Source organism: Anopheles marshallii, chromosome 3, assembly GCF_943734725.1.
Source record: "Anopheles marshallii chromosome 3, idAnoMarsDA_429_01, whole genome shotgun sequence".
NCBI lineage: Eukaryota > Metazoa > Arthropoda > Insecta > Diptera > Culicidae > Anopheles > Anopheles marshallii.
Window position 1 is genome coordinate 28,437,905 of NC_071327.1, and position 18,521 is coordinate 28,456,425.

Sequence of the window (18,521 nt, forward strand, 5' to 3'; positions counted from 1 at the left end):
GATACTACCTCGGAATTCCGGAGCACTCCCCGGCTCAGCAGCATCTGTACCGGGCCTCCTCACTGCCACCGAAGCAAGGTACCTCGCCCCGACCGCCGCGTTGTCTCACCTGTAGCCATCAGCACAGTTCGCATGCGCACGTCACCATCAAGGCGTCGAACCGCGTGCAGCAACAGTGGAACGACGACTGGGAAGATATCGAGGATGAGGAGGAGGAGTACGTGGAGGTGCCGATGACAACACCACCGACGAAGCGAAAGCGAAAACCCTCCGAACCGGAGGTGGTGGCCCCGATGCCCCCGATGCCCTGCCAATACTTTACGGCCATCTTTGCGCCGAGCAATAGCGAGTACGCGCTGATCGAATGTCTCGGTCCGATTGTACCGTTCAGTGCCATCTATCGTATTGTGCCCGATGTTGCCAAGAGCCCAACGCAGGTGCTGTACTACCTGCAAAACAATACGGCACTGGCCGAGCGTATCAGCAAAATTGCACTACCGCAGGTTAAGTCCTTCCCGGTGATGATATCGGGCGGATATCATGCACAGGTGCGACTCTTCTTGCCGCCCGGACTGCGGGAAGACGAGATCACACGTTACCCGATGATTGTGCAAGTGTAAGTAAATCTAACAACTTCTCAAAACGATATCCCGCTTTGGAATACTTTCAATCTTCCATTTAGTTCTCTGAACAAAGTTCTATGAAGAATTCTGAGGTCTTACAGCAGTAGGGAAAAGTTCTTCATCAGTATTATCCAATTTTGTGAAAGAACACACCCAATATTGCCTTACAGTAGTAAAAATCTAAATGAGCAACAAGAGACTTTATTAAAGGCGCTTTAAGATATTCATCCATCATCCATGACGTGCTCGTCCAATTCGCAGATACTCCGGACCCGGTACGCAACTGGTGACGGACAAGTGGCGTGTCGATTGGAACACCTATCTTGCTGGCACCAAGGATTACATCGTGACGCAAATTGATGGCCGAGGATCGAGTGGCCAGGGCTATCAGCTGCTACACGAAGTTTACCGAAGGCTCGGCACGGTCGAGGTATCCGACCAGCTCGAGGTGGCCGAATATCTGCGCGACAGTTTACACTTTGTCGACAAGCGGCGGGTCGGCATTTGGGGCTGGAGTTACGGTGGATACACGGCGGCCCTTGCAATGGCCAGCCCTACCAGCCTGTTCCAGTGTGGCATCAGTGTTGCACCCGTCACTAACTGGAAGCTTTACGGTACGGGCTGCCCAGCTTTGCACCAACCTCCGACACTTTCTCTCATATCGGTCGCTTTCCTTCCAACGTTCATTTCCACTTCCAGATTCCACGTACACCGAACGGTACATGGGCATGCCGAACGTAACAGACAACTATAAGGGCTACGAGGATAGTGATCTGTCGAAGCACGCGGAAAAACTGCGGGACAAGCAGTTTCTCATGGTAAGCGACCGCATACGTCCATTAGGCATTAGATATTACAGCAGCAAACGAACAAAACAAAAAGCTCGCAACAAAATGGAAAGGATCGATTGCAGCCATAGAGTGTGCTAGATTACGGGACTATCAACCTTCATCCTTCATCCTTCCTTCATCGAACGTTCGCCACTAACGGCCCCGTTCACCCACAACACCCGCGGGGTTGGCAAACGAAAGGAAACGACTCGGCAAAATGCCTTTCTTCCCGTCATCGCTCGGCAAATTTATGTTTTCCAAACCTCCCGCTCGGCTAGAGCGCAAAAACCCGCTGCCATTACATTTAATCAACCATTTCTTCGCCTCTTCACGATTTATACACCCAACCCGTTCGTCTCATTCCACCCCATTTCGACGCAGGTTCACGGTACGGCGGACGATAATGTGCACTTCCAGCAGAGTATGGTGTTTTCGAAGGCGCTCTCCAGCAAGGGCGCACTGTTCAAGCAGCTGATATACCCGGACGAGGGCCACAATCTGGCCGGCGTGAAGAAGCACCTCTACCGTTCGATGACGCTCTTCCTCGAGGACTGTTTCCGGAAGCTGGTAAGTTAGCCGGGGGCGCCGAGATTGAGTGGAAAGTGCCCGGATAAATCTTTTACGAAACCCCGTGCACGATGTTACCGGGTCGGTTCGCTATTAATGGGCACCAAGGCGGGGCCGTGCTGGGCTGTGGTGGAGTATCGAGGCTTTACTATTCTTAACAGCGGTAAATTGATGCTCAACGCAGTACGCTTTACGAGCTTTGACGAGTCTTTGGCCAGTTGTTGTACAGGCCTGTACAGGCGCCATCTGCATTGCAAATGGTTGTGCGCTGTTTGGGAATGTAAGAAGTTTTGCTTTACTCGCCGTAGTAAAACCCGCGAAACGTTATTGTTTCCCTTTGGTTTAGCAAAACAGAAGAAATTTACATTCTTTATTGTAATACTTCCAACCGAATCCTTTCAGGAATATCAATAAATGCAGATTGTTCAATTTGGTTCTCAATACATCGTTTCGAACAAGTTTTCTGACTTGCCACTTCAAGGTTACAAACGTATTTGTAATAACGATAACGAACCGAAAACAATATAAACATTAACGCGACATCTACAAGCTGCCCAGTTATTAAAACATTTATTCCTAATCTGCTCCCCTATTTAGCCTTCCATTAAATCCGCTGTACCGCAAATGGAAGTTTCCTTCCACGGCACAACTTTGGACATTAATTTCATAAAACGCTCCCATGTAATGTGTAAATGCATAAATTATTTTCAATCAAACCGATCAAATTGCATAAAACCCTGACCGGTTTAAGCCGCCTTGTTTGTCACGTAAGCGCCTCGCACCGACCGAAAACCCAATCGCTGCTCGTTGGATCATGGGCAGCGAGTTTTGGATACCTTAATTAACATTCAAAATCGCAACTCCATACGGTGCGAACCGTTCCGTACCGTGCCGCGTACAGGTCAGAGTAAATAATGCTTTATTTTTCCCCAACTCCGGGTCTCACCACACACACAAGCGCGCGCGTGAACTTCCAACGGAAGTTAAACTTTTCCCCATGAAAGTTCGGGTTTTGCTGTTTTCCGTCGAACTTCAGTTGCTTGGCTCCACCGTCGAGTCTCTTGCCAGTTGTTTCATTAATAATAATGTTCTCACACTTGGTGCACAACCCCCTACTTGTTGAGGGTTGAAATGGAAGCATTACGGTAGGAGTCGTATGTAGAGGCCACACCAATGCCTGGGAGCCACCGCTGTTGGTTGATCGATATCGAGCAAACATGCTGATAAATTAAGCCATTTTTGCCCCCAAGTTGACCCGCCCGCTCTAATAAACTGACATCGCATCATTTCAACGACAGTTGCCCTCAACACCTCCCCCAAACGCACTATTCTGACAAGTTCGTCTTGGTGGTTCGTTTTTCCGGGCACGCCTTTTCCTTACCAACTGCTTACTCCCTTCAATATCCCTTTGTTTTTGCTTTGGTTTAGTTTTTACATGTACTTGATCTTCTCACTCTTTTGTTCTTGTGTCGTGTTTTTCTAGGTACCACTGGACGTAAAGCCTGGCCTGGGAAATGGTGGTTCCAGTGATTAATATTTGCTTGATTACTTCGGTGCTACTGATTCAGCTTCAAGTTTCATGTAAAAGTTTCTCACTCTTCTCTAGCAAAACCGTTTCCTTTCTTTACTTCTAACTGGCGCAAAATCGGAGCCCTGCCGGAAATGGTACAAAGAAACGATGGCTACAACAACCAAGGACAAACGAGTGAAGCCGCAAAAAAACTGGCTGCAGAACATTCGTACATGGCGAAGTCTTGGCGATTCTTGTGCAGAGTCTTTCTTTGGTGTGCGAGTAATTTTTTACTCGAACGCCTACCACATCGCTCTGCAACACCGACCAACCTGATCAACCCTGATCAATCTGCCGTACCATCAACAGCATCCCCATCATCATCGTCGGGATGTGGTACCATCGGACAAGGCATCTCCAGCCACGCTCAGTAACCTCAACCAGGGCGGGCGATTCGTGCGTGTGCAAAAACCAAACACAAACACACTAGTGAAAGTAAAGAAAGGAATCGAAATGACAAATAGGAAACAATACGTTACACACAAACTTGTAGTTGAGCCAATTTCTGCGTAGTATCTGAAGTAGGATTTTCAACATCCAACCTCTCTCTCTCTCTCTCGCACGTGCTGTCGTACACACAAACACACACACACACACACACACAATGCAGAAGCGGAGTAGAGATGTTGTAGAGAAAGCTCATGCGGGGTGTTTGGTCTGGCGTGGCGTTCAACATCCTTTCGCCGGCGCTGTGTCAAAATTCAAACACCATTCCATTCACTTCGCTGAGCAAATACACTGCATCATTAAAAACTGCTCGTGGTACGTCCATTTCCAGCATTATACACGAGCACCACAAACACATCGTCACAGACGGTACGCAAACAGTACGCGAACAACATTAGTCCGTGGCGGCAGTCCGTGTTGTAGCATAAGGGAACGGGGCACGGGGTGCTACGAACACGGGAGGGCACATATTTGAAAGGAACCTGCTCACAGTCGGCGGTTGGCACGTTTTTGCGCTTCAATACCGGAGGTTGACGAGGTTGTACGGTAGACTTTAATTGTCTACCGTACCGACTGGGAGAAAGAACAACACTCTAAATCTGTTCTGAAATAGAAAGGGGTGTGAATTTGCTAATTGAAAAATGTAACAATACCGATACAATAATATGAGCACACTAAGAGAAAAGAAGCGAAATATGGAGAGCAAAAAAAAAACCTGCCAAGAAAGCTGAAGCTGAGCGAGAACGTGCATAAAAATATGGTTGTGAAACACTTAAACGATTCATACAGCAGCGAGTAATGTTCGATCGATCGACGTTCATTTACGAACCAAACCCGCAAATTCAAATATGTGCGTAAAGAAAAGACCACCTTAAGAAGCCCTGGCTAAGCCATAGGTTACGAATTACGCGTCCACATGAAAGTACGGACCCAATTGTTTTTTACTTTCATTGCCCAGTTGGCAAAGCAGCAACGTGCAAAATTAAAGCGACCCCTACTCGGGGACTCGTCGGTTATCGAACCCTTGTAACCCCTCTCGAACTCTGATACCCTCTCTTACTCTCTTTCTCTCACTTTATCGTTCTATTTTCCTTGTTGATAATAAAAAAAAAACAAAACTGTACATATAGCAAAACGAACGTGTGATAGTGCGACCAACGCATATGACCCCGAGGATGCGGTCTAAGAGAACACGCAAACACGTGCAATAACAGTTAGTAAGCAGCAGCGTACGGTTTACGTTACGGTGGGGCTTAAGCTAGCAAGAAAGATAGCGTCTTTGGCGCGATTAAACTGGAACGAAGTGTACAGATGTGTGCGCCACAGGTTGGAGAAGTGATGTAGTTATATAGTGGTGTTTGTAAATTTATCTAAACGAGATAACAAGAGAAATCCCGATTCTTATGCAGCCCATTCCTGTGAGATGGAGATACTTTTCCATACACAGAGGTCGTTTCTGTTTATCATTTATGTTTGAAACAAATTCGTATAGGGTGATTTTCAAATATTTCAATATTAGATTGGGGAAAAAGAAATCTTACTACTCTGGCTGCTTGCCGCTTCTTGAACTTCTGACTTCTTGAGTTTCTGCCATGTCACTAAAGACGCGTGTGACCTAGCGTTGTCCCAAAAGCACACAAGACCACTTACAGTTCAGGACATTTCTGGTCACTCGTTAACTTCAAACGGGTCACTCAATAAGAGATCTAAATTCTGCGCCTGTAGCACCTTCCAGGCCGATAGTTATGGTGTGGTCATGATCTTTTGTGTTGATTTATCATGATTTTTTTCCTGTAACATTGTTATAATTCACTCATTTCTCTTCGTCAGTCAACAGTCATTTAAAAAATGTGTCAATGATATTTTTCTTCATAGATTTCGCAGATGAATTCATCATCTTTTTTAATGGCATAATGATTGTTGTGGCATCTGAGAATATCGAACTTTTTTTGTAGTTCAACATTGCGTAAGTGGTTTAATATTGTTTTCTGGCCGATCTTTAGCTCCTAGCCGATGCTACTACTACTGGTATACCGTACAATCTCAATAGCAACTATGGTTTTAACATAATTTCAGCAACGGTTCTGTCAAGTATCGAAATATTGATCACTACAGTAAAACTGTAATGGATTTCTTTTTCCTCAATCTAATTTATTAAAGAAACAAACCGAACACATCTTCACAGCGTTTTTGAGTTTCAATCACATGCAAGCTCAACATCTAAAGCAATAACATTAGAACAAAAGCCATATCAAACAATCCCATGCACTGTTGTTTACCATGCAAGCAAATAATTGTAAATTGTTATCTCTACCGCAGGCAGATAAGCTTTCGGCTCTTTCCATTCTTTCCAATCACATTCGCCATAATGTCACAACGGAACAAACACGAATCAAGCCTATGCGAACGAAATCCTAATCGTGCCCATCTATCGTAACCTAGGACAGCGGTCCCTACGGTTTTATTCGGACGCAAAACAACACATTCGGCCCCGGGCACCCAAACCAAACTCCCGTTTCTTCCGTTTGCAGTGTTGCACATTACCATCTCTGTACTGGGCGGTGAAGGAAAACCGTTTACCCCCTTTTGGGAACGGCACTGTGTTACGTTGTTTTAAATTTAATTAACACCCCGATGGTATCATCCGGGAAAACCACCCGATGGCAACAACTCATGCTCCTACGCTTCAAGCGTAGGCACCGGAACAAAGGTCTTGCGTGGTCTAGAATCCCAGCCGTCCGGCAGCTAGCGGCAAACCATCTGTTGAAAAAGGACACTTGCCAAGGACACCGATGGGTTTTGCGGTTTCCCGGTGAAGCCGAGGATCCAATTTTCTCCGACACCCATGCTCATACCCGAGTTAAACATCCTCGCGCCGGGCCGTAGCTCGGAGGACACAGATTTCATGGGTGTTAAATTAATTTACGATTATGATTCCGCTCGATTTCATACATTTGGCAAACCGCACAACCGGCACCGTGTGGTGGTGTGAGGCACAATTGCCAATTTCTCCAAACTCCAAACATTCCGGCGACTTCCAGGAGGGATGTAATTCCCCGGAACGGTACCTTGCCAATCGAACGCGTAGGTGGATTAAACGTAAAGCTCTTCTCTAGAGCGACACCAACACAACAGAACTGAGGTTAGGTTGTGTTATTTCTCGCTTTCTCCCTGCTTCCCATTTTTTTTTTATCTCGGCCGGGTTATTTGAATTTATGTGAACGCTTGGAGCGTTACATGTGGCAGGCACGACATTCGCTCGACCACCCAATATTACAAGGCATGTGTGTGTGTGTGTGACAACACGAAAGGGGCAGGGTCTTGTTTCTGGTAGACGATTGATGGTAGTCTCTGACCGTGACGCACTTTTAAATTCACTCCTAACGCATGAGGCATAGCCGTTGTTGATGGTGCCATTTTCATTACAATGCAGATCGGGCGAAAGCGAGCGGAGTTTTTTTATGCAAAATTAAAACCTCATCAATTACACGATAATGCGGGGAAGATTTTGGTTTTGGGTTGTGGGCGATGAAACAATTTTACTTGATGTAAAATTAAATTGCCACGAGTGTTCACAACAAACCTCCGGATAAAATCTGATTTAAAAAAAAAACTTCAAATATTTTGAAACATACCCTTATTTACGAGCGAATATAATAAATTATTAGTTATTTCCTAACTACATGGAAAAGGTAAATTTAAAACCATGCTCCAGCAGTATGTATGACGATACATTTTTACGACCCAACCATAAAACCATGGTCCCATCACCCGAAGACGGATCGTCAAATCCCGATGCGAGTTTGGATGCTTTATTATTTACCTTGCAGCCTGCCAGCATGACCGACGCGAGGATCGCACTTCAGTGTAAATCATAAAAAATAAAACAAAACTCCAACCAAGGTTCTGCTGGCATTATTATCAGCCTCAATGCCAACCCTATGCGCTCACACACAGACACACGCTGTAACCGAACATAGGTGTACGTGTACGCTCAAGAAACAATACTATGGAAGCCTACGGGTTTGCCCAGATTACAAACATTCCCAACAAAACCGTGAAAGGGTCGGGAGGGCCACACCGAAAGGATGTGATGTGAAGTTCAAACACAAAATTTAACCGCCACCAGGCGTCTCCATGATGTGTAGAGATTTGCTCCACAGGGTTTTTTTTTGCCTTCTTTTTTGATACTGTTACGAATTTTCGAAAGGAAATTGTGGGGAAAGATAAAACATACACACAAACACACACGCCAATGAATATACACGATGATGCGTGGAAATCATTACCCCGCTCTTGAAGGTTCGCAGACCAAAAAGCTATCCCGATACCCTTCGCGCAGTGAAAGCTTTCCCAAAAAGGATGAGTTTTACCTTTACTTCACGCACGGCATATTCCATTAGCAGTAGCGTACAGTGCTCACATAATACTCGCACATCATTTCACATATATCCTGCGTTTGTCGGGCCCCGGTTGGTGCGGGAGTTTTGCTTGGGAAGTGAAAGAAAAAGATACACAAAACGCGTCATGCTCCTCCGATTTGTAAGGATGTGGGCTATCACTGTACTTTAGGAAACAATTTTGACCAACCAACATTAATCACGCGCTGATGGTATGCAGCAAAATGAAGCCAAATGAATACCGCTCGCAGGCCGGTGTTTGTTGCGTAAATAAATGGCCCCCCATCGCGCAGAAGGGGTGGTTTTCTTCTACCTTTTTAGCGAACTTTTTGCAGAGAGGACTTGCTCCTACCATTCAAAAGGCTTTAACAAATCATGCTTTTTAGGTGGTTTACTACGTAAGGCACATTGTTTCCTGTCTGGTGCTGTTGCGAATGTTACGACCCGTTTATTTCGAATGCCTTTTTTCCCTTATGTGATACGCTCAGTACCTCACATAACTCATAACGCTCAGTTATGACAGATTGATTAGCCGATCGAAATCGAAATAATTGTTACGAGAAAAGTTACACCACGTTTTACGGGGAAGGGGGGGGGGCAGGTTGTTTTGTCCTATTCTCGGCGAAAGGTGTCGGTGAGTTGCTTTAACGATGTCATTTCAGCACCCCAAAACATTTACCCCTTTCTTCTCATACTGTTCCAAACTCGTCCCATTCGCGTATTGTTCCACCACTCTCGACCATATCAGTGATACTAGTAGACACGTTTCCCGCTTCCTGCTAGGTTTGATAGGCAATCAAAACATAGCAATTAACACACTTACGTAGTGATCTGGTAGAAAACCTGCTGGTAATATGATGCTGCAAACGGAACATTAACTGTGAGCCACAATATTATGCAACCAGATCGGACAAAAGGCATCTCATTCATGGCATCTCCTATTCTTAACCTTTACTACCAATTCTATCAGCTCCGTTTACTGGCTTACTTTATCCGATGTCGGGTATTGCAATGTTACTAAGTAGAGAACCGCGATAATACTCCTCTATATACAGAACACACTTTCTCCGGTTTCGTTTTCTTCAGCAATACTGCTATTGAAACGGAACTCACTCCTTTCCTTTAGATCGTTTACTGTGCTTGATGTGATACTGGTTTAGAGTTTGCAACAAAAAAAAACAATACATTACTAGCAATTAAACAAAACAAAACCGATAATACAATAATAGTAAGACCTTTAGCAATAAGAGCTCCTCTTCTTGACCTTACAAAAAAACCGCTCCGTAACGATCGAATAATGGGTAGCGAATAGGAACATAATAAATTAAGGGTCCAAACAAAGCAAAAGAAAAATTGTTGAAAAAAAAAACGGAGTTTAAAACTTGTAGCATACAGAGTACGCATAGTGTGTCACAGAAACAAAACATAACAAATTAACCAAATTAATTAAACTAAGCTGCTGTAGCACTGTAAGTTGCATGTAAAATTAGCAAAAACAAACAAACAAAAAGAAAATGCTCGAGTTTATTATAGTGCAGGCTAGTGTTTGATGTTTGTGCCCTGACTTCCGGGGTGATAGAAAGCACCATGAGCGCAGTGCGTTCGGTTAAACACGGGCTTCTGTTTCCATGTTCCAAAGGACGAAAAAAATGGACTCGTCCGTATAATAAGTGTGCGTGTTTTTTGGTGTGCGTAGTCGTTGAGTAGCTGCCTTCGATGTTCTTCTTCCACCGTTTGCATCTTATTCGTTTGAGCCACACACACATGAGCTGCGTCAAGGAGTACAGTAAGAATGGTGTATATAGATAGAACCTTCCTCGCATAGACATATATCCTTTTTTCGTCTTTGCAGCCATCTGTTGGAAAAGGTAAAATCAATGAAAGCTTATTGGCTTTTTTGTTCTCTGTTTTAACTACCTTTGTGTTCCTAGTGCGGTAAGAAAAGCATCTAACATGATATTGCGTTTTGTTTTGAGACATTTGTCAATTCAATTGAATTGAATTAAAAGTAACAACAATTCCCTGTTTTAAAGCGTCCATTCTCAAATGTTAAAAGCGCAATCCGATGCGCATCTTCTGTACAAAGCAAACAAATACAAAAGGGAAATGCAATCTTTTGATAGCTAAGAAAGTTGAAAGACAGCATAATGTTTTACCGATTGGGGTTTTTTTGTGTTAAACGATCAATACGATTGATGAACGAAAGGACGCTGCGCAGGACTAACCGTCCGACGCAATGGTGTGCGCCCCGTGTTTTTCTTTTCATCAGCGTGCAACAGAACAATTCTAAACGGGAGAAATATAAATATATCATTAAACGAAACCAAAGAGATAAAAAAACCTGGACCGGATGCGATTGCGAGGCGTGACGTCATACACGACCGTTGTTTGGTAAACAGTTCATATTGGATGTCGGAAGGTGGTCACCGCAGGGTAAATTGCGACACGCAAAACGACCGTTGAGCGAAACCAAAAGCTTAACTTGCACACAAGCCGGACCCACCCTTGCACCCAACATTGCACGTGTTCAATCCACACGTCGTGACGGTTGCATCCAAGTCACCAATGCGAAATGCAGACAAATTGGAGGAAAACCAATTTTTCCGGACAAAAATGGTGGTATTTATTGTTTTTAATTGTAAAAAAAAAGATAGACATACATTAAAGCGAACAAAAGCAAAACACGTGTAACATAATAACAAAACCAGTGAACGTATTACACACTAATTAAACACGCTTGCGTGAAATCAAATGCAATTCCACGCTCTGTGCTCGTTCTCGAACCCCGTCGTAAGGCGTGTAGGAATCGTTACCTTCATCTTTCCATTCCCCCCGGTTCGTGATAGTATGGAGATGAATGAAAAGTAAAACCAAAAAACAAATCACTCTAGCAATAATGTGGACCTTCATTCCTAGGAATGAAGGTCCTAGACTTTCGTACCGTTTGCCTTTTAAATTACGCTCTATACCGAGAGACAACCTAATAACATAATGCGAACGCCCCCGTTTGGAGAGAGCCGTGAGCGTGTGGCACACTTTACTCATCCACCGTAATCAACAGTGTAGATCGTACTAAATAAGTGAATTATAAATAAAGATAGCAGAAATTGAGCAAATATAATTAAATTAATTTTACCGACAAGGCAGGCAGTGGTTAAGAGTTGTGTCATTTAAACACAGTATGTACAAACAGAACAACAACACCCACTCAACCACATCACTGTTCTAAGGCGTTTAAAACGTTGGAGCGTTGATATAAAGCAGAATACCACACATATAACCTTCATTGCATAAATAGTGAACGTAGCTGGAGCGTATTGTTCCGTTTTCAAGCAAGGTATCCTCAATGTCCGCATAGAAGAGGAACCTTACCAAACCCTTTACCCGTACCGTAGTTGGAATTGTGAGACCATTCGACCCGACAAAGGGCGTATACTGTTATGCATTCTACGAAATACTCCCAATAGCGTGTTTTTTGTTTCGGGGACTTCGAATTTAACCGTTTCAAATGACGCAATAACTTACCGTTTGCCTGGTTTTGGCAATGTTTTGGTGCACGGCTAAACTGTTCGTCCACCCATATCAGCGTAGCCTCGTTCTATCCATCCGCTGCATCGGTACTAAGTAGATAAAACTTATGAATTATCAACTCTACCCAATTCGAAATCACGAAAGCTCAAACAGAGGACCACCTTTACAACGCGGTGGAACGTAGCGTGAACTGTACATAGAGCGAGCGGACATCCTTACATTCATCAACTGGCTAAAATAGAACGTTCTGCATAAGTCTCTATTCGACGAGTAAAACAGAAACAAGGACAAAAATTTAAACGTAAAACAAACAACTAAAGTAGTAAGCTGACTATAAGCGGAAATACAAAATACGAACAAGAAACATGTCAACAAAATGTTTAAGAAAACCCCATAACAGAACAAAACTTAGTATATACATTTTACCTTCGGTTTCGTATTGACGCTAAAGCAAGGACGAAGGATAAGGAAAAGGGAAGTACTATGGGTGGCGAGACCGAAACGAATAAGCAAAACGATACCAAAAACAAAAGCAAACAGCAACACAGAATCAAAGGCAAATTATGCTGCAGCAACAACATACAAAATTACTCACAATAAACACACAACCAGAATGGTTAAGTATTTACAAAACAAGTCCCATTTCCAGTCTCGATAGCCTGAACCGTTACTCAGAAAGTAAAAGCCAATAAGTTGTAAGTTATTATGATATCACTAAATGCGTAAAGCAAAAACCAAAACAAAAAAAAACACCGCAATGTCGAGCCCGTAGATTGGCGTTAAGCAAAGTGAGATAGCAAACCAGAACAACAACCAAACACAAGCAAACTGGATACTAATTGCGCGAGTTCAATAAAGAAAGATATTTTAAATTCACGGCGAATGGTTTAGCGTCTTTTTTCCTTCATCAGCACATTAGCGGATGGATTGGTATCAGTTCTTTTGCGGACCACGCTTTAAGCTTCAATTTGAAGATGTGTTGGTGTCCGGATGATTTTAATAGGTACAATCATTATACACGCTGGTCACGTTTGATCTTCTATTTAAGAGTTCATCGGACAATCCAATGACACACCGGACGATGGTTTGATGTCATGTTGTTTTTTGGTTAGATTATGACAGCAACATGCAAATGGAGGTAAGTATCTAGCGCTTGGTGAATCTTTTATAAAAAGTGCAGTTAATGATGACCATTGCTGACATTTATCAGCCACATCAGCCTAAAGTTCGATCTTAATTTATGCGAGCAGTTTATATACGTTCCGTTTGGAATTCGCCAGAGACTAAGGCTAGGAGACAAACTCTCCTCTCTGTTATTTAAAAAGAGTTCTGGAGAAAGCTATGCGAAGTGCGGGGTTCAACATCAAGGATATCCGTTCACTTCAATAACTTGACTTCACACACAGATGACATCGACGCGAAGCCTTAAGTATTGAATTCAGACTGACGGTAACGAAGACAAAGTACATGTTTCCCTAATGTTCTTCCAGTAATAGAGACCTCAGAGGGATTGCAGTTGATGGCGAAGTTTACCAGGGAGTTGAGGTGTTTTGATATCTTAGTATGATCTTAACTTCGGCGTAAGCAGCAATATACCGTGATGCATTGATATGTGCTTTCTATGGCCTCCACAAATTACTGCGATTCAGAAGTCGTCATAAACACACAAAATGCAGCGTATATCCCGCTCAGGTTTGATCGCTTTTTTGTAGTACATTTAAACTCTAAATTTATCTGTTTACTTATTTAATTATTTCTTCACTTAGTTATTTTTTAAATTATTTATACACCCAGATATGTAATAATTAATTAGTTTGTTTATATATTAATTAATTTAGTAAAAGGGGAAAGATTTATCAATTCGAAAAAAAATATATATATATTAATTAATTTGTTTCCAAATCGTTCATATCGCAATGCAATTGAAACGTTTTCTGATTTGATGCTCTTTTTTGTTAAACAATCATGTTAAAGAATAAATATCATAACATCGAGAGGGCGAGTACAGCCCAACCGATTGTCATCACGCTTGATTAGTCATCGGTTACTCAACGTCTACAACAGTAGAACGTCCAACGCCCCTACCGCACATGCAAAGCTGTGCGAGCTCTTCCACGAGCGATGGCATTGCATGCCAGCGCCAAGATGCGCGAAAATAACCTCAAGCAAGAGAACTAAAAGAGCACACCGCGATAGAACCGATGAGACTGAAACGCATGTGAGCAGAACATATTCTCACATCCGGCGACCGTAAATGCTCGTCCATTAAATGTCACCATATCGGTGTGGCACGACGGAGGCGATAGCAAACCATTTATAATACAACGATTAATGATCTAAACCAAGTCGACTTATGTGCAGTTGTTTCGATGGATCTATTCGTTTGAAGAGTGATAGTTTAAAGCTTCCTCATAAAATAGTACTTGCTCCAAGAAACGCATTGCAGAGCTCACTGCGCCAACCGCACTAGGCACTCTCACCGTTCGATCAGAACTCCGATCACCATCTAGTCTAGGCCGCACGGTTCTAAGAGCACGAGAGAGTGCGCGACATCCATCGGAACCGAGCATTGCGGGCACCTTCGACGATCCGCGATCGAAACGGACCGGCTCAGAAACTCGACACCACTCCGACACGATACACACACTGTTCCGAAAAAGAAATAACCAAATCCGTCACCATCCGTCACACACGAGCGTGTGCGCGCGACCATCCCGGCCCGATCAGTTTTGCGGAAGATCACCCAGTGCGGTGCCATTAAAAAGGGGGCTGAAGGAAAAATCCCGTGATCCCTGCCGTAGTTAGTGGAAGCTGCGTGTGAGTAAGTTCGGTAAGCGTGAACTATTTCCCGCTTGGTGCGGTTTTATTGAGTGAGTGGTGAGAAAATTTGCATACGCAAAGGGTTGAGCTATCTTCGGCGAAGTGTCGTCATTAGTTTGAAGTTTTACGAAAAGTGAGTGTACTCAGCGATGGTTTTTGATTGCAAGATTGAAGTGGTTCCTTAATCTTACCATCTATTTTATTCGACCGCGTATGGAAGAGAAAATGAGGAGAGCACAAATGCCCGTGTGATGACGAGTGTTGCTCACGAGCTACCAGGCGCACGCATACTGTCACCGCAGTAAACGCCTATGGCCATAATGGGACGCTATATTGCATGAAGTGAATAATTCCATAACGCAACTATTTGCCATCGGGTCCAATCAGAAGTGTACAGCGTGAGTGACACGGTCACCATCATCAGCCAGTGCGCGTGAGATATTTCCGTGAGATGAATCAAACGTGCAGTTAGCTCGTACGTGCCCCGACGGAGCACATGCGAATGTGGTGGTTCCGTTTCACTAGTGTGCCGAATTCTTTGCTCCATCCCTCCCGCGACTCATATCGCGATTAAGCTTTATCGGTGGTATCTAGCACATATTCAGCGCTGCGATAATTAAACAAGATGACAGTTGCACTACGCCGTGCATGAGATAATGGTGCAGCGCGTTCGTGCGCGTGTGTGCGATGTGTTGGTGTTGGCGTTTTATTGAAACGAACGATTTTCTACCCTCCGGTGACGCACCAGCATCTTCGTCTAATACGAAAACATCTAAACCAAAATACACGTCGGCGAGTTCTGGCACGGTCAGTCGGCTAATAATAAACCCGCGCACTCGTTGACGGATGCGACGGCACGCGCAAACCGAGGCTGGGGCATGTTTGCGATGAACATGTACCATTCACACAGTAGCAGAATGCCGGGTTCAACACCATCCGGGCGGGTTTGTTTGGAAGTTTAGAAAATCGATCTGTTTTGGTGCTGCGTACATCGATAAAGTTGGTGCGCTGGTAAACCTTCATCAAACGCACGCTCCGAACCTCGCGGGCCAACCCTAAACTGAACCCCGTCCCACCCACATGGCCGCACACATTCACGCGCGTCGCGATCGCTCTATCCAGCCGGGGAACACGATCAGCTGGCTGGCAAAATGCGGTGATGTCATCGGTCGATCGAACCGAACCGATGTTGTTGCTGTTAGACGCCTAGTGCAAACGACCGGGAACTGTCGAGATCTTGCCGGCCAAAACTGTCAGCGGCGCTTCTTTGCGCGAGTGGAGCGACTTCACCGCGAGGCGTAGATGCGTTGAAAAGTGGATTTAATTAAGATCAACATATCACTTCCTCGGTGGTGTTCCAGTGGTTTGTGGTTGCTCTTGAAACTCGTACTCTAAGATCTCTAACGGATTGGAAGGAAGAAGAGAACAAAACTGAAAACTGAAAGACAGTGGAACTGTGCCTTTGCTCTGTATTTAAACAAATTGTTGTCTCTCTGCGTTAAGGTCGTATCGTGTACCGTACAAACCGTGTGGGTGGTGGTGCAGTGTGTTTCGATTAAAGTTGTAAAACCTCGGTACGTGTAAACAAACGGCGTCTGAAGTGTGATCCCGTCCCGTGGAACTGGTACTGCGATGCATCTTTATGGTGATGCACCGATGCGGGGAGATGGTGGGAAGATTTTTTTTCTGTTTTGACAGTCACAAATGCAACTCGATAGATCTTTCCGGGATTTCGACTTGTAATTTGTTTATAAAATAGTAGCACTGGGCTAGTGCGCCACGTGCCACATGAACTTAATGAATTGTATAATTAATAAAATTTTAAACGATAAAAGATTAAGAACATGAGAGTAACGAAATCAATCTTCAAGTTTTAGCTTGTTTTATATGGTTTAACATTTTGGTTTTGATTGCATAAGTGTTAGTTTTAATTTATTTAAACAAAACAGTGGATTAGTGGCTCTCACAGAATTAAGAATGAAATCCAAATAAACCTCTGAGATAGTGGCATTTCCACGAAAAAGATTAGACCAGAAATGGAAAAACACAACAGATTGTTACTTGTGATCGGCATTTTGCAAACTTTGTAAGGATATTAGGCATCCAACAAAAAAAGAAAGCAGGAAATAAAAATAAAAAGAAGTTCCTAAAAGGAGAAAAACAGGACGGTAGATAAATTAAAATTATATTTTCTGCTGCAACGTATAGAACTCAGCATTTTCTTCAATTTTCTTATTTTTTCTGTTGTTCCGTTCTTGTCATGCTCTATATTATCATGTTTAGTTTGAATTCGTTTTCCTTTCTTCTATTTTTTTTTGTTTCATTTTTGTATTTTATCTTCTTTTTTTCTCCCCTTTACTTTTGTTCTTTGTTCTGTTATTAATTTTTTTAATATTCTTTTCTTTCCTTTTGCTCCTTCAATCGTCTTTGTTTTTCAATTTTCTTATTGTTTTTACTATTAAAAAAACCAATTTAGCAGGAATTCAAACCAATTTTCAATTCCAAGTCGGATATTTTCTAATCGTCTATCAACGAATGTACTTATGGAACGCCTGTAGATGATCTTAATCTAAAAACCGTTAATGAAACCAAGATACTTATATATTTACTCTCTTTTATCAAGTTTTAAGGCTGTAGAAACCTAAGTTTAGTTCTTGTCTATAGTCCATGGTCACACTATTATTTGACAATGCTTGCTCTAAAATCATTCAAATTCAAACCTCGTGTAAATATGCGTTAAGCAAATTTAATTACACTTCGATTTATAGTTTTTAGCTTTTAATTTAATTTTTTTTAACTCGTGATTATAGTGTTGAGAAGCACGGTCCTAATTTTAACTAAATAAATTATTCACATTAAAACGTTAGGCAAGCAGGTTCCAGCTATTCCAAAGCTTCCCACTCATATGCAAATAAACCAAACAATGATACACCGTCAATCGGCGCAACAGTTTTTTTTGCGACACCTCGATCACCTTGAATTAACTTAACATAACTCTCTTAACACCTACGAACAGGTGAAAATGTTTACAAGCTGCTGCAATCTCAATCCACCCCACCGTTACCGAATTACGTACAAACCGACCTTCACGCTGTGGATGTGTCTTGCTTCCCGATTTGCAATCGTTACTCTACGTGTATGATGCACTTGCACTTTAATAAGCAAACGGGTGCAACAGTACAATTCTACCCTCTGTCGGCTCAAATCAACGGATGATGATTTGGGGTCACAAACAATTCAAGTTCAACCAGGCCAGGGAGACCAACCACAGATACGAAATTTGCCACCATCAGTGCGTCCAAGCGTATGTTGCAATGGACACTCTGGCGTGAAAACGATTGGCGTGCGCATGAACGCACACACGGACGCGCGCTTATACCGTGCACGCATCGTCACAGTAACAGTACAGGAAGATCAGAAGACAAACCGTGCGCGAGAAGCGCGCAGAGAATATTTTTGAATAATATTTATTTCTGTTTCCGGACGGCGTACACCTCCGGTGACGTAACGTTCGCGATCGCGGCAGAGCGTAACGGGAGGCACAACCACCATTACCAGTCATTGGGCGAAGCGGTCTGAAAGTTAACACCGTTTGATTTCTCGAACGTATGGTAATCGTCTCTCTTCGACGGTTCGACGTTGCGCTTTGACGTGTAAACATGAGCGACTGCAGCAGGGTGTACTAAGCATGAATAATAAACATGTAGATGAATGGGGCATTTGCTTATGAATT

General features: G+C 43.3%; 1 protein-coding gene across 1 annotated transcript in view; it reads left to right on the plus strand.

Moving 5' to 3' along the window:
- LOC128712445 (venom dipeptidyl peptidase 4) overlaps positions 1–3,554 on the plus strand; it is a 67,623-nt gene extending 64,069 nt beyond the window's left edge. Inside the window, exons 12-16 of the mRNA XM_053807338.1 lie at positions 2–616; positions 885–1,237; positions 1,323–1,441; positions 1,835–2,020; positions 3,504–3,554. Coding sequence (XP_053663313.1) covers positions 2–616; positions 885–1,237; positions 1,323–1,441; positions 1,835–2,020; positions 3,504–3,554 — 1,324 coding nt within the window. The remainder of the gene's footprint in view (position 1; positions 617–884; positions 1,238–1,322; positions 1,442–1,834; positions 2,021–3,503) is intronic.
- The last annotated feature ends 14,967 nt before the right edge of the window (positions 3,555–18,521 follow it).